General features: G+C 45.0%; 1 protein-coding gene across 1 annotated transcript in view; it reads left to right on the forward strand.

Moving 5' to 3' along the window:
* LOC109903044 (low-density lipoprotein receptor-related protein 8-like) overlaps positions 1-16261 on the forward strand; it is a 344351-nt gene extending 328090 nt beyond the window's left edge. Inside the window, 3 exon segments of the mRNA XM_031785602.1 lie at positions 5767-5835; positions 12628-12800; positions 14472-16261. Coding sequence (XP_031641462.1) covers positions 5767-5835; positions 12628-12800; positions 14472-14510 — 281 coding nt within the window. The 3' untranslated portion in view covers positions 14511-16261.
* The last annotated feature ends 3624 nt before the right edge of the window (positions 16262-19885 follow it).

The following is a 19885-nucleotide window of genomic DNA, read 5'->3' on the forward strand; positions in this document are numbered from 1 at the left end:
GCTCTTTCAGCTTGCTCTTTCATCTGGCTCTTTCAGCTGGCTCTTTCAGCTTGCTCTTTCAGCTTGCTCGTTCATCTGGCTCTTTCAGCTTGCTCTTTCAGCTTGCTCTTTCATCTGGCTCTTTCAGCTTGCTCTTTCATCTGGCTCTTTCAGCTTGCTCTTTCATCTGGCTCTTTCAGCTGGCTCTTTCTTCTGGCTCTTTCAGCTTGCTCTTTCAGCTTGCTCTTTCAGCTTGCTCTTTCATCTGGCTCTTTCAGCTTGCTCTTTCATCTGGCTCTTTCAGTTTGCTCTTTCAGCTTGCTCTTTCATCTGGCTCTTTCAGCTTGCTCTTTTAGCTTGCTATTTCAGCTGGCTCTTTCAGCTTGCTCTTTCAGCTTGCTCTTTCAGCTTGCTCGTTCATCTGGCTCTTTCAGCTTGCTCTTTCATCTGGCTCTTTCAGCTTGCTCTTTCATCTGGCTCTTTCAGTTTGCTCTTTCAGCTTGCTCTTTCATCTGGCTCTTTCAGCTTGCTCTTTCAGCTTGCTATTTCAGCTGGCTCTTTCAGCTTGCTCTTTTAGCTTGCTATTTCAGCTGGCTCTTTCAGCTTGCTCTTTTAGCTTGCTATTTCAGCTGGCTCTTTCAGCTTGCTCTTTTAGCTTGCTATTTCAGCTGGCTCTTTCAGCTTGCTCTTTCATCTGGCTCTTTCAGCTTGCTCTTTCATCTGGCTCTTTCAGTTTGCTCTTTCAGCTTGCTCTTTCATCTGGCTCTTTCAGCTTGCTCTTTCAGCTTGCTATTTCAGCTGGCTCTTTCAGCTTGCTCTTTCAGCTTGCTCTTTCAGCTTGCTCGTTCATCTGGCTCTTTCAGCTTGCTCTTTCATCTGGCTCTTTCAGCTTGCTCTTTCATCTGGCTCTTTCAGTTTGCTCTTTCAGCTTGCTCTTTCATCTGGCTCTTTCAGCTTGCTCTTTCAGCTTGCTATTTCAGCTTGCTATTTCAGCTGGCTCGTTCATCTGGCTCTTTCAGCTTGCTCTTTTAGCTTGCTATTTCAGCTTGCTATTTCAGCTGGCTCGTTCATCTGGCTCGTTCATCTGGCTCGTTCATCTGGCTCTTTCAGCTTGCTGAAACACTCACAGTTATATATATATATATATATACAGTGCCTTGCGAAAGTATTCGGCCCCCTTGAACTTTGCGACCTTTTGCCACATTTCAGGCTTCAAACATAAAGATATAAAACTGTATTTTTTTGTGAAGAATCAACAACAAGTGGGACACAATCATGAAGTGGAACGACATTTATTGGATATTTCAAACTTTTTTAACAAATCAAAAACTGAAAAATTGGGCGTGCAAAATTATTCAGCCCTTTACTTTCAGTGCAGCAAACTCTCTCCAGAAGTTCAGTGAGGATCTCTGAATGATCCAATGTTGACCTAAATGACTAATGATGATAAATACAATCCACCTGTGTGTAATCAAGTCTCCGTATAAATGCACCTGCACTGTGATAGTCTCAAAAGGTTGCAAAGTTCAAGGGGGCCGAATTCTTTCGCAAGGCACTGTATATATATAGTTAGCACAGTTATACACAGCACCCAGTACTCTCCCATATAGCCCAGGTGATGGTAAAGCACCCAGTACTCTCCCATATAGCCCAGGTGATGGTAAAGCACCCAGTACTCTCCCATATAGCCCAGGTGATGGTAAAGCACCCAGTACTCTCCCATATAGCCCAGGTGATGGTAAAGCACCCAGTACTCTCCCATATAGCCCAGGTGATGGTAAAGCACCCAGTACTCTCCCATATAGCCCAGGTGATGGTAAAGCACCCAGTACTCTCCCATATAGCCCAGGTGATGGTAAAGCACCCAGTACTCTCCCATATAGCCCAGGTGATGGTAAAGCACCCAGTACTCTCCCATATAGCCCAGGTGATGGTAAAGCACCCAGTACTCTCCCATATAGCCCAGGTGATGGTAAAGCACCCAGTACTCTCCCATATAGCCCAGGTGATGGTAAAGCACCCAGTACTCTCCCATATAGCCCAGGTGATGGTAAAGCACCCAGTACTCTCTCATATAGCCCAGGTGATGGTAAAGCACCCAGTACTCTCCCATATAGCCCAGGTGATGGTAAAGCACCCAGTACTCTCTCATATAGCCCAGGTGATGGTAAAGCACCCAGTACTCTCCCATATAGCCCAGGTGATGGTAAAGCACCCAGTACTCTCCCATATAGCCCAGGTGATGGTAAAGCACCCAGTACTCTCCCATATAGCCCAGGTGATGGTAAAGCACCCAGTACTCTCCCATATAGCCCAGGTGATGGTAAAGCACCCAGTACTCTCCCATATAGCCCAGGTGATGGTAAAGCACCCAGTACTCTCCCATATAGCCCAGGTGATGGTAAAGCACCCAGTACTCTCCCATATAGCCCAGGTGATGGTAAAGCACCCAGTACTCTCCCATATAGCCCAGGTGATGGTAAAGCACCCAGTACTCTCCCATATAGCCCAGGTGATGGTAAAGCACCCAGTACTCTCCCATATAGCCCAGGTGATGGTAAAGCACCCAGTACTCTCCCATATAGCCCAGGTGATGGTAAAGCACCCAGTACTCTCTCATATAGCCCAGGTGATGGTAAAGCACCCAGTACTCTCCCATATAGCCCAGGTGATGGTAAAGCACCCAGTACTCTCCCATATAGCCCAGGTGATGGTAAAGCACCAGTACTCTCCCATATAGCCCAGGTGATGGTAAAGCACCCAGTACTCTCCCATATAGCCCAGGTGATGGTAAAGCACCCAGTACTCTCCCATATAGCCCAGGTGATGGTAAAGCACCCAGTACTGTGTATAATATAGCCCAGGTGATGGTAAAGCACCCAGTACTCTCCCATATAGCCCAGGTGATGGTAAAGCACCCAGTACTCTCCCATATAGCCCAGGTGATGGTAAAGCACCCAGTACTCTCCCATATAGCCCAGGTGATGGTAAAGCACCCAGTACTCTCCCATATAGCCCAGGTGATGGTAAAGCACCCAGTACTCTCCCATATAGCCCAGGTGATGGTAAAGCACCCAGTACTCTCCCATATAGCCCAGGTGATGGTAAAGCACCCAGTACTCTCCCATATAGCCCAGGTGATGGTAAAGCACCCAGTACTCTCCCATATAGCCCAGGTGATGGTAAAGCACCCAGTACTCTCCCATATAGCCCAGGTGATGGTAAAGCACCCAGTACTCTCCCATATAGCCCAGGTGATGGTAAAGCACCCAGTACTCTCCCATATAGCCCAGGTGATGGTAAAGCACCCAGTACTCTCCCATAGCCCAGGTGATGGTAAAGCACCCAGTACTCTCCCATATAGCCCAGGTGATGGTAAAGCACCCAGTACTCTCCCATATAGCCCAGGTGATGGTAAAGCACCCAGTACTCTCTCATATAGCCCAGGTGATGGTAAAGCACCCAGTACTCTCCATATAGCCCAGGTGATGGTAAAGCACCCAGTACTCTCCCATATAGCCCAGGTGATGGTAAAGCACCCAGTACTCACCCAGTACTCTTATTTATGAGAAGCACAGCGAGCATCGCAGGGTTTGTCCATTAAAGATGAGCAACAGAACCACACTGGGTTAAATGATGAACGTGGTGGAGCATGGCACAGTGGAACATAGAGCAGGGGAAAACAAGGGATGGGAGAGGAGAGAGAGAGATAGACTAAGGATGAAAGGAAGAGGGTTAGAAAGTAGTAAACAGAGCATAAAGGATAAAACATCCTGCTATTACACAACAAACAGTTGTGGGGGGGGGGGTCGGACACGACAAGAGCCCTGTTCCGGTATCCCGAACCCACCAGCTGTGTGTGTTATTCCGAGATGGGGAACAATGCACATCGGTGGGTTTTCCAACATCAGCTGTTACACGTGTTGCGTTACACTTTGCACGGCAGAGCGGAAAAAGATGAAAGCAAACAGTGGATAGTGGGATAGCTCACACACACACACACACAGAAACTAAACCTGCAGGTTGAGGTTCGGAGACAGTCAGAATGGATCAAGTGAATGTTCTGTGCACAACAGTAAAACCCCTGCCTTATAATAATACCCCATAATGAAATGCACTCCCTCTTCAGCCCTTTCATTCCACAGTTCCTACCTCCAGTGTCTCAGGCCAGTTCTTTCATAACATGTTTAATAAGATTTGATTAATCCCCTTTTGGAGTCTTAGTGCCTATTGGACGTCAGTCATGCTTTGTGACCATTACAGTTAATCCACTTTCGCTGAGTAAGACACTACTGTATCAGGCTCACTCACCAGCTGAGTGTCCAAATCAAATTGTATTTGTCACATGCTTGGTAAACAACAGGTGTAGACTAACAGTGAAATGCTTACTGACGGGCCCTTTCCAACAATACGGAGACAAGCATAGAAACAATTATGTGAAAAATAATAGTCTGTGTGTGTGTGTGATAGACTTTGGTCATTGATGATCTGATCTTGTGGAGGCTAACAGAATGCTACTATTGTGATATGCTCTGTTTATCTCCAAGGCTAGGTTCCATTATATCGGAATAATTACAGTGTTGCTATTGGCCCAACAACTCTAATGGGGAGATGAGGCTGGATTTATCCTGGGGAAAGGCTGAGCACAACACAAACCTGGGTTGGAGGTGAATGGGAGATGGGGGAGGAAGGGGGAGATGAGACAGCGGAACAAGGAACCATTAGACAAGACTCAGGAGAGAGGGAGAGAATAATGGAGGGAGAGGGAGGGCATGGCCTCCAGCAGAGAGAATGGCAGGAGGAAGGGCACGGCCTCTAGTAGAGAGAATGGCAGGAGGAAGGGCACGGCCTCTAGTAGAGAGAATGGCAGGAGGAAGGAGGGCACGGCCTCTAGCAGAGAGAATGGCAGGAGGAAGGAGGCATGGCCTCTAGCAGAGAGAATGGCAGGAGGAAGGAGGCACAGCCTCTAGCAGAGAGAATGGCAGGAGGAAGGAGGCACAGCCTCTAGCAGAGAGAATGGCAGGAGGAAGGAGGCATGGCCTCTAGCAGAGAGAATGGCAGGAGGAAGGAGAGGTGTTTAGAGGCCCAATGCATTTTATTTTTCTCAATATCAAATCATTTCTGGGTATTAAATAAATAATGATCAAACATTTACTAAAATAGCTTCTTAGCAAAGAGCAATTTCTCAAGCAAGAATTTTGATAGGACTGTCTGGGAGTAGTTTGAGTGAGTGGCCTAATTGGACGAGCTTAATGGGAGGGATTGTAACCTGAAGACAAGCTGTTATTGGCAGAGAGGTTTGAAACTCTCTTTGTTATTGTTCTATTAACTTATATGGTCTGGTGTTGTTGCCAGGCAGGCCAAAACTACATCCCACCAAAACATCTCTTACACTGAAACAGTATTATCATTGTTTTCATAATTTCACAATTTTGTGGATATATATACACACAACACAGATAAATGATGTTTTGCACTGCAGTGGGCCTTTAACTGTGTCTCACTTTCTTCTTAACACTTTGTCTCTCTATTTATTCTTCTTTTTGTAATTCTGCTCGCTCTCTCTCTCCCTCCCCCCCTCTCTCTGTCTCTTTTCCTCCCCCTCTCGCTCTCTCTCTCCCACCCCCCTCTCTCTGTCTCTTTCCCTCCCCCCTCTCTCTTTCTCTTTCCCTCCCCCCTCTCCCTTTCTCTTTTCCTCCCCCTCTTGCTGTCTCTCTCTCTCTCTCTCACTCCCCCCTCTCTCTTTCTCTTTTCCTCCCCCTCTCGTTGTCTCTCTCTCTCTCTCAGCTGGGAATGACCACTACCTCCTGGGTAACAACATAACAGTGGCGGTTTTGGGTATAGTGATTCCTATAGGTGAGTACCAGTCTACTTTATCATATAATGCCTGTCTGCTTCTTCCCACTTCTCTGTCTGTCTCTGCTTCTGTCTTGGTCTCCTCTGCACAAGACGTTGCCTGGTCTGGAAGATGTGAGTGTGAAAGTGTGTTTTTGGTGTATGTGATGTGTGACAGGAATGTACAAATAACTGCCAAAATAAAGGAAACATTTGAGTAAATGAGGGACCCAAAGTATTTTAAAAGCAGGTGAGGTTGAGGAATGGAGAGTAAGGTGGAAGGAAAATAATTCCTCTATGAGGTTGAGGAATGGAGAGTAAGGTGGGAGGAAAATAATTCCTCTATGGGGTTGAGGAATAGAGAGTAAGGTGGAAGGAAAGTGACACCATCCTGGGATGGGCTGCAGACCACTCTGTGACTGTATGGGAGTGGTGAAATGCCACATTGTCCCATACAATTACAAACGTTGGTCTATTTCAATCCACTGCAACGCTGTCCTAACCTGGCACAACCCTTCCATAGAGGTCATCCAGGAATGAAATGGGACACTCGGTGTTGTATGGCCCAACCCTTCCATAGAGGTCATCCAGGAATGAAATGAGACGCTCGGTGTTGTATGGCTCAACCCTTCTATAGAGGTCATCCAGGAATGAAATGAGACGCTCGGTGTTGTACGGCCCAACCCTTCTATAGAGGTCATCCAGGAATGTAGTAATGGGACACTCAGTGTTGTATGGCACAACCCTTCCATAGAGGTCATCCAGGAATGTGCAGGTCAGTCAGATGCCCTTGCAGAATGCACATCTTACCATTTTGTTTGCCGGAAATTTCTCACAATAGATGCCAGTGTTGAGTGTTGTAGATATGGCTGCACACTCAGACCAGCCTCTCTCATTGATAGACCATGAGTCATTATATGATCAGTTATAGTAGCTCTAATCTCATCTGAGACTACAGCTCTTGATCTTCCTCTCAGTCTTCTTCCACCACTCATACGTACTCCTCTCCCTCTCCCAGCCACTCTTCCCTCCTCTCCCAGTCACTCTTCTTCCTCTCCCAGCCACTCGTCTTCCTCTCCCAGCCACTCTTCTTCCTCTCCCAGCCACTCTTCTTCCTCTCCCAGCCACTCTTCTTCCTCTCCCAGCCACTCTTCTTCCTCTCCCAGCCACTCTTCTTCCTCTCCCAGCCACTCTTCTTCCTCTCCCAGCCACTCTTCTTCCTCTCCCAGCCACTCTTCTTCCTCTCCCAGCCACTCTTCTCCCTCTCCCAGCCACTCTTCTTCCTCTGTCAGCCACTTCTCTATCTCTGGCTCGGTCCATGTTTCATTACAGTACAGCATTATTCCTAAGATGTCTCCTTTGGTATCGACGGTAATGAAATTGAAAGACTAACTCCTGTGTAGGTGTTCAGCTACAATGGAAATCAGCTGTGGTTGGTCTAATTGTTTTGATAGTATTTCATTTTTTTAGATGTGGTATATATTTCAATACGGTATTACTGTAGAAATGTAGCAAATTGCTGTCTTATTACATTTTGTGTTATGTTGGGTTTTGAACTTAAGTTTAACAGTTTTGAAAAGAGTATGTAAACATGTGCAAATTGGCCTGTAGGTACATAGAGTTTTGGTGGTGTTTGTGTCTGAGTGAGAGAAAAAATTCATGAAATTTGAAAGATGTAGTCATTGAATGCATTTTGTCCCAAAGCAATGAAAAATGATCCACAGTTTAGCCCACATAGACTGCTATTGTGCTCACTGTGTGAAGAGTTTTGAAAAAGTGACCTAAGCATTGAGAAATGGGTCCTAGCGATTGTAAAAAAAGAAAAAGAAAAGCAAACTGTCTACCATGGCTGGAAGAAGAGATCTCAGTGACTTTGAAAGAGGAGAGTCTCAAAGGAGCATAGGGGGCGTGTGCGTGTGTGTGTGTGTTTTAGAGGTCAACCGATTATGCTTTTTCAATGCCGATACCGATTATTGGAGGACCAAAAAAAGCCGATACCGATTAATCGGCCGATTTTTGTATTTAGTTATTTGTAATAATGACAATTACAACAATAATGAATGAACACTTATTTTAACTTAATATAATACATCAATGAAATCAATTTAGCCTCAAGTAAATCATGAAACATGTTCAATTTGGTTCAAATAATGCAAAAACAAAGTGTTGGAGAAGAAAGTAAAAGTGCAATATGTGCCATGTAAGAAAGCTAACGTTTAAGTTCCTTGCTCAGAACATGAGAACATATGAAAGCTGGTGGTTCCTTTTAACATGAGTCTTCAATATTCCCAGGTAAGAAGTTTTAGGTTGTAGTTATTATAGGAATTATAGGACTATTTCTCTCTATACCATTTGTATTTCATTAACCTTTGACTATTGGATGTTCTTATAGGCACTTTTAGTATTGCCAGTGTAACAGTATAGCTTCCGTACCTCTCCTCGCTCCTACCTGGGCTCGAACCAGGAACACAACGACAACAGCCACCCTCGAAGCAGCGTTACCCATACAGAGCAAGGGGAACAACCACTCCAAGTCTCAAAGCGAGTGATGTTTGAAACGTTATTAGCGCGCACCCCGCTAACTAGCTAGCCATTTCACATCGGTTACATGAGCCTAATCTCGGTAGTTGATAGGCTTGAAGTCATAATCAGCTGCTGGCAAACGCACGAAAGTGCTGTTTGAATGAATGCTTACGAGCCTGCTGGTGCCTACCATCGCTCAGTCAGACTGCTCTTATAACATGATAACACACAGAAATACGAGGCTGAGGTCATTAATATGACCGAATCAGGAAACTATCATCTCGAGAACATGACGTTTAATCTTTCAGTGAAATACGGAACCGTTACGTATTTTATCTAACGGGTGGCATCCATAAGTCTAAATATTCCTGTTACATTGCACAACCTTCAATGTTATGTCATAATTACGTACAATTCTGGCAAATTAGGCGTCCCAAACTGTTGCATATACCCTGACGCTGCGTGCAATGAACGCAAGAGAAGTGACACAATTTCACCTCTTTAATATTGCCTGCAAACCTGGATTTCTTTTAGCTAAATATGCAGGTTTAAAAATATATACTTCTGTGTATTGATTTTAAGAAAGGCATTGATGTTCATGGTTAGGTACACATTGGAGCAATGATACGCACCGCATCGATGATATGCAACGCAGGACACGGTAGATAAACTAGTAATATCAACCATGTGTAGTTAACTAGTGATTATGATTGATTGTTTTTTATAAGAAGTTTAATGCTAGCTAGCAACTTACCTTGGCTTATTGCATTCGCGTAACAGGCAGTCTCCTCGTGGAGTGCAATGTAATCAGGTGGTTAGAGCGTTGGACTAGTTAACTGTAAGGTTGCAAGATTGAATCCCCAGAGCTGACTAGGTAAAAATCTGTCGTTCTGCCCCTTTACGAGGCAGTTAACCCACCTGTCACGCCCTGGTCGAAGTATTTTGTGTTTATCTTCATGTATTTGGTCAGGCCAGGGTGTGGCATGGGTTTTTGTATGTGGTGTGTATGTATTGGGATTGTAGCTAGTGGGGTGTTCTAGTTAAGTCTGTGGCTGTCTGAAGTGGTTCTCAATCAGAGGCAGGTGTTTATCGTTGTCTCTGATTGGGAACCATATTTAGGCAGCCATATTCTTTGAGTTTGTCGTGGGTGATTGTCCTTAGTGTCTTGATGTCCTTGTGCTGTGTGTATGTGCACCAGTATTAGGCTGTTTCGGTTTTCGTTACGTTTATTGTTTTGTAGTGTTTGTATTTAGATTTGTGTTACTTCAGTTTAATAAAAATGGATCGCAATCTACACGCTGCATTTTGGTCCGACTCTCCTTCACCAAAAGAGAAACCACCGTTCCTAGACCGTCATTGAAAATAAGAATGTGTTCTTAACTGACTTGCCTAGTTAAATAAAGGTGTAAAAAATATATATATATATAATAAAATAAAGTAAAATCGGCCAAATCGTTGTCCAAAATTGTTGATTTCCAATTGTTTTGGAAACATGAAATCGGGCCCAATTAATCGGTCATTCCGATTAATCGGTCAACCTCTAGTGTGTGTGTTTGTGTGTGTGTGTGTGTGTGTGTGTGTGTGTGTGTGTGTGTGTGTGTGTGTGTGTGTGTGTGTGTGTGTGTGTGTGTGTGTGTGTGTGTGTGTGTGTGTGTGTGTGTGTGTGTGTGTGTGTGTGTGTGTGTGTGTGTGTGTGTGTGTGTGTGTCTCAGTCACTAGATCTCAACCCAATTTAACACTTATGGGAGATTCTGGAAATTCACATTCAGGTGTTGCTCAAATAAGCATATCATAACAGCCCATGTGAACACATAGGCCTGTCAGTTGTACAAACATTACTGTAAATTTAGATCATCAAAATAACATCAGGGATTAAACCCCCCTTAAGTCAGATTTGCATATTACCCATGTTATCACATATTACAGGATATAGACCTTAAGATCGCGAACACTGATACAGCTCTATAATAATGTCTGAATTGACTGGCGATCGGCATAATGTGTAAATGACCTTGCTCTAGCATACATTCTGTCAATAATTAAGGCTTTAAAATGAGATATCCCTAACCCCGGCCCATTAAATACATCCTACTATTTCTCCCATCCACCCCCTCCTTCCTTCCCACTCTTCGTTCCCGCTTTCATATCTCTCAATGGTTCATTTCATAGGTAATATTCTCACCCACTCCTCTCTCCATCATTCCCCCTTTCATACACTATATGGACAAAAGTATGTGGACACATTCCAAAATCTCATTCCAAAATCCTGGGCATTAATATGGAGTTGGTCCCCCCTTTGCTGCTATAACAGCTTCCACTCTTCTGGGAAGGCTTTCTACTAGATGTTGGAACATTGCTGCTATAACAGCTTCCACTCTTCTGGGAAGGCTTTCCACTAGATGTTGGAACATTGCTGTAATAACAGCCTCCACTCTTCTGGGAAGGCTTTCCACTAGATGTTGGAACATTGCTGTAATAACAGCCTCCACTCTTCTGGGAAGGCTTTCCACTAGATGTTGGAACATTGCTGCGGGAACTTGTTTCCATTCAGCTACAAGATCATTAGTCAGGTTGGGCACTGATGTTGGGTGATTAAGTTTGGCTCGCAGTCGGCGTTCCAATTCATCCCAAAGGTGTTCGATGGGGTTGAGGTCAGGGCTCTACGCAGGCCAGTCAATTTCTTCTACACCAATCTTGACAAACCATTTCTATATCCACCTCCCTATGTGCATGCTGAAACAGGAAAGGGCCTTCTCCAAATTGTTGGCACAAAGTTGGAAGCACAGAATCGTCTTGAATGTCATTGTATGCTGTAGCATTAAGATTTCCCTTCACTGGAACTAAGGGGCCTATCCTGAACCTCCTCACCAAACTACAGTTTGAACTATGCATTGGGGCAGGTAGCGTTCTCCTGGCATCCGCCAAACCCAGATTCGTCCGTCGGACTGCCAGATGGTGAAGCGTGATTCATCACTCCAGAGAATGCATTTCCACTGCTCCAGTGGCAGAGAGCTTTACACCACTCTAGCCAACGCTTGGCATTGGTGATCTTAGGCTTGTGTGTGGCTGCTTGGCCATGGAAACCCATTTCATGAAGCTCCCAAAGAACAGTTCTTATGCTGGTGTTGCTTCCAGAGGCAGTTTGGCAGCAACCAAGGACAGACGATTTTTACGTGCTTCAGCACTTGGCTGTCTGTTCTTGCTCCTGAGCCGTTGTTGCTCCTAGGTGTGTCCACTTCACAATAACAGCACTTACAGTTGACCGGGACAGAAATTTGACAAACTGACTTGTTGGAAAGTTGGCATCCTAAGACAGTGCCACATTGAAAGCCACTGAGCTCTTCAGTAAGGCCATTCGACTGACAATGTTTGTCTATGGAGATTGCATGGCCGTGTGCTCAATTTTATACACACTATACACGAGTGTGGCTGAAATAGCCAAATCCCCTAATTTGAAGGGGTGTCCACATACTTTTGGCCATGCAGTGTATCTCTCAATGATTATTTCTATGGTTAATTCTCCCTCGATATTGCTGGAGATCTTCAGATCCAAGCTATTTGGAGAGGAAAGTCTGATTGAGAACATCTTAATTGAGTGTTTACATAAGAACAGAGGGATTTCTGGGGGTTCAGGCCCTTAATCATAGAGGAGTCTCCAGTGCCCCCCCATAATAGACCAATTAGTCTGGGTCTTCCATGGGAATACCGCCACTCCACGTCTGATGGGGGAAATTAGGACTGGGAACGCCAGCCAAAGCTGAGCGGAGAAGCCAGACATATACCCTCCTCCCCAGCCCCCATGTCCTTTTCCTGGAATACCACTATACCCAGCTATGTTTTGAACTTGTGTGTAGGCTACAATATGCGAGAGCATGTGTGTGTGGTTTGGTTGTACATGTGCCATGCATGAGTGTGTGTGGCTATGTGTGTGTGGGCTTGGGATTGGGTGTGCTTGCTTCTGTGTGCATTTACATGGGTGTATTTGTGTGTATGTGTGTGTGTGTGTGTGTGTGTGTGTGTGTGTGTGTGTGTGTGTGTGTGTGTGTGTGTGTGTGTGTGTGTGTGTGTGTGTGTGTGTGTGTGTGTGTGTGTGTGTGTGTGTGTGTGTGTGTGTGTGTGTGTTCATTGCCGTTTGCTATGTGTGGTGATACTAGGATGTGTTTGTATGCTAAAGCACCGCTCTGTCTCCCCTGGCTGTGTTAACGCTCCCGCCGCGTGTGCGCGTGTGTGTGTGTGTGTCGCTGTGTGTGTCGCTGTGTTTCATACATGCAGTTCCTATCCTTGCCACAGTGATCATCGGCCTGCTCTGCACCGCCGGATACCTGATCTGGTGTAACTGGCGCCGGAAGAACACCAAGAGTATGAACTTCGACAACCCTGTCTACCGTAAGACCACGGAGGACGACGATGACGAGATTCACATCGGTCGTACTGGAGAGTCGATCGGCCATGTCTACCCCGCTGTGAGTGGCAGCGCTCACCAGCCATTCCTAGCCCTGCCCCTGGGGGGCGGGATCACAGACAGCAACTCCCATTGGTACTCGGGGGCTCCCATGCATCCCACCGGCAAATGAGATGAGATGGGGTGGGACTTGGAGATAGAGAGAGGGTTGGAGTGTGTGGGGGTGGGAGAGTCTCCAAGACAGGGACAGGCTTACATCCTCACACACACACACACACACTTAAGTCACAAAATCATTCCAAAAACTTCCTTGGTCAAACACAGATGTTGAGCCCTTTATCACGAGCCCATCACCACATTATCTTCACCTTCATTCATCATATAGTCTATTGGGTCTCTATCCATCTCCACATTCTGTGTTTTGACAGTGTGTGTCACTGTGTTGTCGTTGTGCGTTAGGGAGGCACAGCGTCCTCGGCTTTACTCTCTCCTCTATGAAGACTTAGTGAAGGGAGCGTCAAACCTGCACATTCCCCTTAGGAGTGTAAATTAGGCAAAAGGGGAACAGTAACCAGAACAGAAACAGCACCTTAGATGACGGGACAATCTTTAATCATATTAATTTATTCCTGATTATTCTTGTTTTTAATGGTATATTTCTCTGCATGAGCGTTTAGTTTTTCTAGCGGTGTACTTGTAAGGTATCTTAAACAGAGATCTGCAGGGAAACATGAACAAGACAGCGGTGGGAGGGGTCAGCGCTGGGATCAGTTTGCATGGTGACACGCATTGCTGTCGTGGCGTGGTAGAACAGAAGGAGAGAGGGGTGGGACTCTGGCTACATGATAGTTTATACACACACACACCTGGTATGCTACAGTGCTGTGCTGAGAGGTCATGTTGAATACCACCTCCTCTTAAGAATGGGTAGTGGGGGAGGAAACAAGCTTCCACCTGGGCTTTCCTTCTTCTCCTCTCCTATCTCCTCTTCTCCTTTCCTGTTTTCTCCTCTCTTCTCCCCTCCCTCCTCTCTCCTCCTCTCCTCTCTTCATGGTGTTTCAGTTAGATAGAGACATCAGAATGACCTGAGGTGGATCTCTGTACGCCCTTGCAGCTCTCCCCACATCACTGCCAAATCAGTGTGCTGAGGATAGAGGGATGAGAGGAGGAGTGGGATCTGCATTAAGGAGAGCTTCTCTCTTTTGCCCTGTCTCTATGTTGCTCTCTTTCTCTCACTTTTAGTTCTCTCCCTCTTTCTCTTTCTGGTCCTCTCTGTCTCAGTCACCCTTTCAGCTCTCCTTCAAACACACACAGACACACACACACTGACACACAGACACACACACACACTGACACACACACAATGACACACACACACTGACACACAGACACACACACACTGACACACACAGACACACACACACTGACACACAGACACACACACACTGACACACAGACACACACACACACTGACACACAGACACACACACACTGACACACAGACACACACACACTGACACACAGACACACACACACTGACACACAGACACACACACACTGACACACAGACACACACACACTGACACACAGACACACACACACTGACACACTGACACACACACACTGACACACTGACACACACACACACAGACACACACACACTGACACACTGACACACAGACACACACATACACACACACTGTGGTAACGTTGTTTTATCTGCTCTCTGCAGCGCGTGGCGCTCAGTCTGGAGGATGACGGACTCCCCTGAGGGGCACGCCGTGTCTCCGCCCCGTCCCTCCATATCCCGGGGTGACCACACTGCAGAGGAGGGGGGCACAGAGAGAGAGAGTGAGAGAGAACCTGCTCATACAGTAACCTAACCCCCCAAGGACGGGGGGGGTATATTTTACTTATACGTGTATCCCCCAACTCGTGTCTCTAAAACACATCCTCTCTCTCTCTCTTACACCTAACTGTAATGTCCTACTACTTTACTACTAGTTACTACTGCGCTGTCCTCTGCTCTTCTCTTAGCCCCTCGTTAGTTAGGTAGTTCCTGTAGTTAGATGTAGTGCTGAATGCTACTGTATGTCTTACTGATGACTAACCTCATTGCCCATCAGTGCACATGTAAATAGAGGCTGGTTCTCCCTGATTGGACAACTGTACTGTGCCAGCAACAGGGGAATGGCCAGCTGTATTTAATTATTATTTTGTTTTGACTTTATTTATTGTTTGTGTTTGCTGGTGAAAATATGATCGGGCCAGGCCTGTGCCACTGAGGATAGGCTATGCATGGTTAGAGCCAAGTGGAATGAGTGTAGGGATGGGGATATTGGGGGGTATTTTGTGTGGGGGAAGGGGCGTGCCAGAGGGCAGCGCCACAGGAAAAAGCAGCAGGGCAGAACTCGGGTGAGGGAGGATTGTGGGAAATCTGCTCTGCTGGCACCCAGAGGTACACAAAAGTTACTAGATAATGACCAGGGGGAAGGGACGGGTTGGGATGGGGGTCGGAGGACGTTTTTTAAACTAGGAAGATTTGGTGGTACACATTCCCTGCTGTTGGTCTCTGTATGAGCAGAGATGTTTTCTCTCTAACTTTGGAAGACGTTTTATGGACTCTGTAGAAGAGGGTCCCACTACTGATTTAAATGGAAGGAAAATGACAACCCAATGAAGAAACAGAACTGAGCACTGGATTTGTGTTAGAATCACAGTTTATGAGTTGAATACAGTTGTATATCAGTCAGGGTATCCACTAGCTTCCACTACCATTTCCTGTCTGGTTAGTTCCCATACTCACGTCTTCCACACTGAGGATATATTTCAGTATATTTCAGTTCTCAGTGTAATAAGGAGTGGCTGGACTACTATAAGCGGAAGAAAGATATATTTTACTAGAGAAGACATCCATTGTTGGATTTACAGAATCAGTCTGGGTGTGGTACACTGGATTGTTTGGGGACTATCATCCATGCAATAGCATTCTGTCTTCCATGCCATTAGAACCTGCCTAGCAGGTGATATCATCAGGGAGGGGACCTCTGCACCAGCACAGTTATGGTACTGAAGGAAACAATTTATTGTGATTCTGTCATAGGTTCATAATAAACGAATAGGTACAGTGGATAGTTTTGAGTGTGTACATTTATGCTCTGCTACTGAACAAACAAACTTGACTATTTTCTTCTATAGCACTGGATATGAAGGCCCAATTGAGAGACATGGCTGTCTAAGCTCTTTCTGTAAGCAAGACTTCACTAGAGCTGTTTAGCTGTCTTCCTGCTGGTAGTCAGTACACTGTCAAGGATTCATATGAGAACCTGCTAACTGAAGGTGTTGACTTCAACTACTCCATCTTATTTCTGTAGGAAACACAGAGGCTTTTGGGAAGGAAGTGGGACACATGCTAGTGCATGCATTCACACAGAGACACAGACATACACACACAGAGACACAGACGTACATACACAGAAACACACACACAGAGACACAGACATACACACACAGAGACACAGACGTACACACACAGAAACACACACACAGAGACACAGACATATACACACACACACACAGACATACACACACACACACAGACATACACACACGGAGACACAGACATTCACACACAGAAACACACACACACACGGAGAAAGTCATACACACGCAGAAATACAGAGACACAGACATACACACTCAGAGACACAGACATACAGTACACACACACACACACACAGAAACACACACACACACACACAGAAACACACACACAGAGACACAGAAACACTCACACACAGAGAGAAACACACTTACATACACAATTTGGCAGGCAGGCTGCATTTGTGGTGCTCGAGGCAGCTCGCTCAGTGGTTGATCGGCTGATTTATGATAGCTATACATCATGGCTCTCCTTCCTTCAATGGAAATGCTTTCTTCCAGGTGATGACAGGAGGATGAGAGAGAGAGCGAGGCAGAGAGAGAGAGGAGAGAGGGGTAGGCAGACAGAGAGAGGGGGAGGCAGAGAGAAAGAGAGAGAGGAGAGAGGGGGAGGCAGACAGAGAGAGGGGGAGGCAAGAAAGAAGGGGAAAGACGCTGAAGGGAGGGTCTTCCAGGATGTGTTTGTTTATGGGTATCAGTTAACAGCAGCCAGAGGTTAGCCGATCTGTATATTCATGGACATGCCGATCTAATCAATGGTTTTGCTCTCAGGCAAATCAGGTGATACAGTGCCTATACAGTGCCTTGCAAAAGTATTCATCCCCCTTGATGTTTATCATATATTGTTGCATTACAACCTGTAATTTAAATGGATTTTCATTTGGTTTTCATGTAATGGACATACACAGAATAGTCCAAATTGTTGAAAGGAAAAGAAAAAAAGGACCTGTTAAAAAAATAAAAGAACAAATGTAACAGAAAAGTGGTGCGTATGTATTCACCCCCTTCGCTATGAAGCCCCTCAATAAGATCTGGTGCAACCAATTACCTTCAGAAGTCACAGAATTAGTCAAATAAAGTCCACCTGTGTGCAATCTAAGTGACACATGATCTCAGTATATATTCACCTGTTCTGAAAGGCCCCAGAGTCTGCAACACCACTAAGCAAGCGGCACCATGAAGACCAAGGAGCTCTCCAAACAGGTCAGGGACAAAGTTGTGGAGAAGTACAGATCAGGGTTGGGTTATAAAAAATATCAAAAACTTTGAACATCCCACGGAGCACCATTAAATCCATTATTAAAAAATTGAAAGAATATGGCACAACAACAAACCTGCCAAGAGAGGGCCGCCCACCAAAACTCACAGAACAGGCAAGGAGGGCATTAATCAAAGACACAACAAAGAGACCAAAGATAACCCTGAACGAGCTGCAAAGCTCCACAGAGGAGATTGGAGTATCTGTCCATAGGACCACTTTAAGCCGTTGTCGTGTCTTTGCCATCATTAAAATGAGGACCGTTATTTTATCAAATCAATTCTCTGTAATTATTATTATGTGATTAAACTAATCATGAAATGTAATTAACTAGGAAGTCAGGGCACCAAGGAAAGTATTCAGATTCCAAAGTTATCATTTTCCTAATTTAACTTTCAGATATTTTAATATCTGATCAATTAGTCTTCTAATTAATGAATTATTCTTTACCTCATGTTAGTCTCATTCCAAACATCGTAAATTATTGGTTATCTGCATGAACCCAGTCTTCACTATGAATCATCCATACATCAATTGTCTCAATCATTTATTTATTAACTAACAAAATAATCACAGGAATACACACACAAACAAAGTAAATATGGTTACAAGGAAATGATAGGGGATGTGCCCTAGTGGGCTAAACCGGCATGGTGGCTTGGTAGACAAAAGGACTGAGAAGGGCGCGAAAGACAAAAGACACTACACAGTTGATAATTATAACAATTGAAATGCTAGTCTTTTGTACATGAGCGCTCACTCATTCGGGAATAACTGCAATCAATATATATATTTACGCTCAGTGTGTCGTCATGATCTCTGTTGGAATCGTCCTTCTTTCTGTTGGAAGTTCATCCGCCCGTCTCTCTGCGTCCCTGGAGTCTTTGGTTAGAATGATACTTTAGAGTAACATTCAGAAATATTCTAATGAATAGATGTTTCGGCGGTTGTCGGTCCTCGCGTCTCATTGGTACATAATTTCTAGCTGCAGACTAGTAATTAGTATTGAAGATTTGCTCTTATTCTGTCGGAATCGATAGTCTCAGAGTTTCAACAACCATTACAACCTTAGCTTATACTCAGGTTTTCTGGTCTCAACTCAAACCTTAGCCCTCTCGGTAATTGAGGTAAGCTTGGTGTGAAGGGAAATTCCCAAGGTGGGAGTTATATCCAGAACAATAAGAAAGGGCTGTCCCATGACGCCGGATGAATGTCTGTGCTCATGGGTCGGGCCTATGACTTAGTTGAACTACAAAGGGAATTGGAGTTTCCTTCATTAAACAGTTTAAAATCACATTACATAATTTCACAAATAGTTTCATCTTTACTCATTCATTTTATACAACAATTAGATGCGAGACTCTTGTATAAACAGAGTTGTGGTAATGTGGCTGTATTGTCTCTCATGAGTTTCACAAACATTAAACAAAATGGCCTGGTCGTAGCTGGATTCTCCCGCAACCGTGAACACGTTCTCCAAAACATGGACATTGTTCAGTTCTCAGGTTCTATGATGGAGAAGAGGTTCCTTTGTTCTCCTGTGAAACCTTTTCTCTATACTGCCTGGCCATGAGGAGAGAGACTCCTCTAGGAATTTGTGACCTGTGATAACAGAGCCTGGGTGTAGGGGGAAGAGAGAGGTGGTGAGAGAGAGGGGGGATGGTGCTCGCTATACCCAAAGAGGGCCACGTCATGACACCGTACACTCCTCAGAGCTGGGCTTTAGGGAAGAGTAGCCAGAAAAAAAGCCATTGCTTAAAGAAAAAACAGAAGCAAACACATTTGGTGTTCGCCAAAAGGCATGTGGGAGACTCCCCAAACATATGGAAGAAGGTGATGAGACTAAAATGTAGCTTTTTGGCCATCAAGGAAAATGCTATGTCTGGTACAAACCCAACACCTCTCATCACCCCGAGAACACCATCGGCAGGGACTGGGAAACTGGTCAGAATTGAAGGAATGATGCATGGTGCTAAATAGGGGGAAATTCTTGAAGGAAACCTGTTTCAGTCTTCCAGAGATTTGAGACTGGGACAGAGGTTCACCTTCCAGCAGGACAATGTCACTAAGCATACTGTTAAAGCAACACTCAAGTGGTTTAAGGGGAAACATTTAAATGTCTTGGAATGGCCTAGTCAAAGCCCAGACCTCAATCAAATTGAGAATCTGTAGTTTGACTTAAAGATTGCTGTACACCAGCTGGATCCATCCAACTTGAAGGAGCTGGAGCAGTTTTTCCTTGAAGAATGGGCAAAAATCCCAGTGGCTATATGTGCCAAGCTTATAAAGACATACCCCAAGAGACTTGCAGCTGTAATTGCTGCAAAAAAAGTGTCTCTACAAAGTTTTGACTTTGGGGAGGTGAATAGTTATGCACGCTCAAGTATTTCTTGTTTGTTTCACAATAAAAAAGATTTTGCATCTTCAAAGTGGTAGGCATGTTGTGT

This window comes from Oncorhynchus kisutch, linkage group LG13 (genome assembly GCF_002021735.2).
Source record: "Oncorhynchus kisutch isolate 150728-3 linkage group LG13, Okis_V2, whole genome shotgun sequence".
In the NCBI taxonomy this organism is placed as follows: Eukaryota; Metazoa; Chordata; class Actinopteri; order Salmoniformes; family Salmonidae; genus Oncorhynchus; species Oncorhynchus kisutch.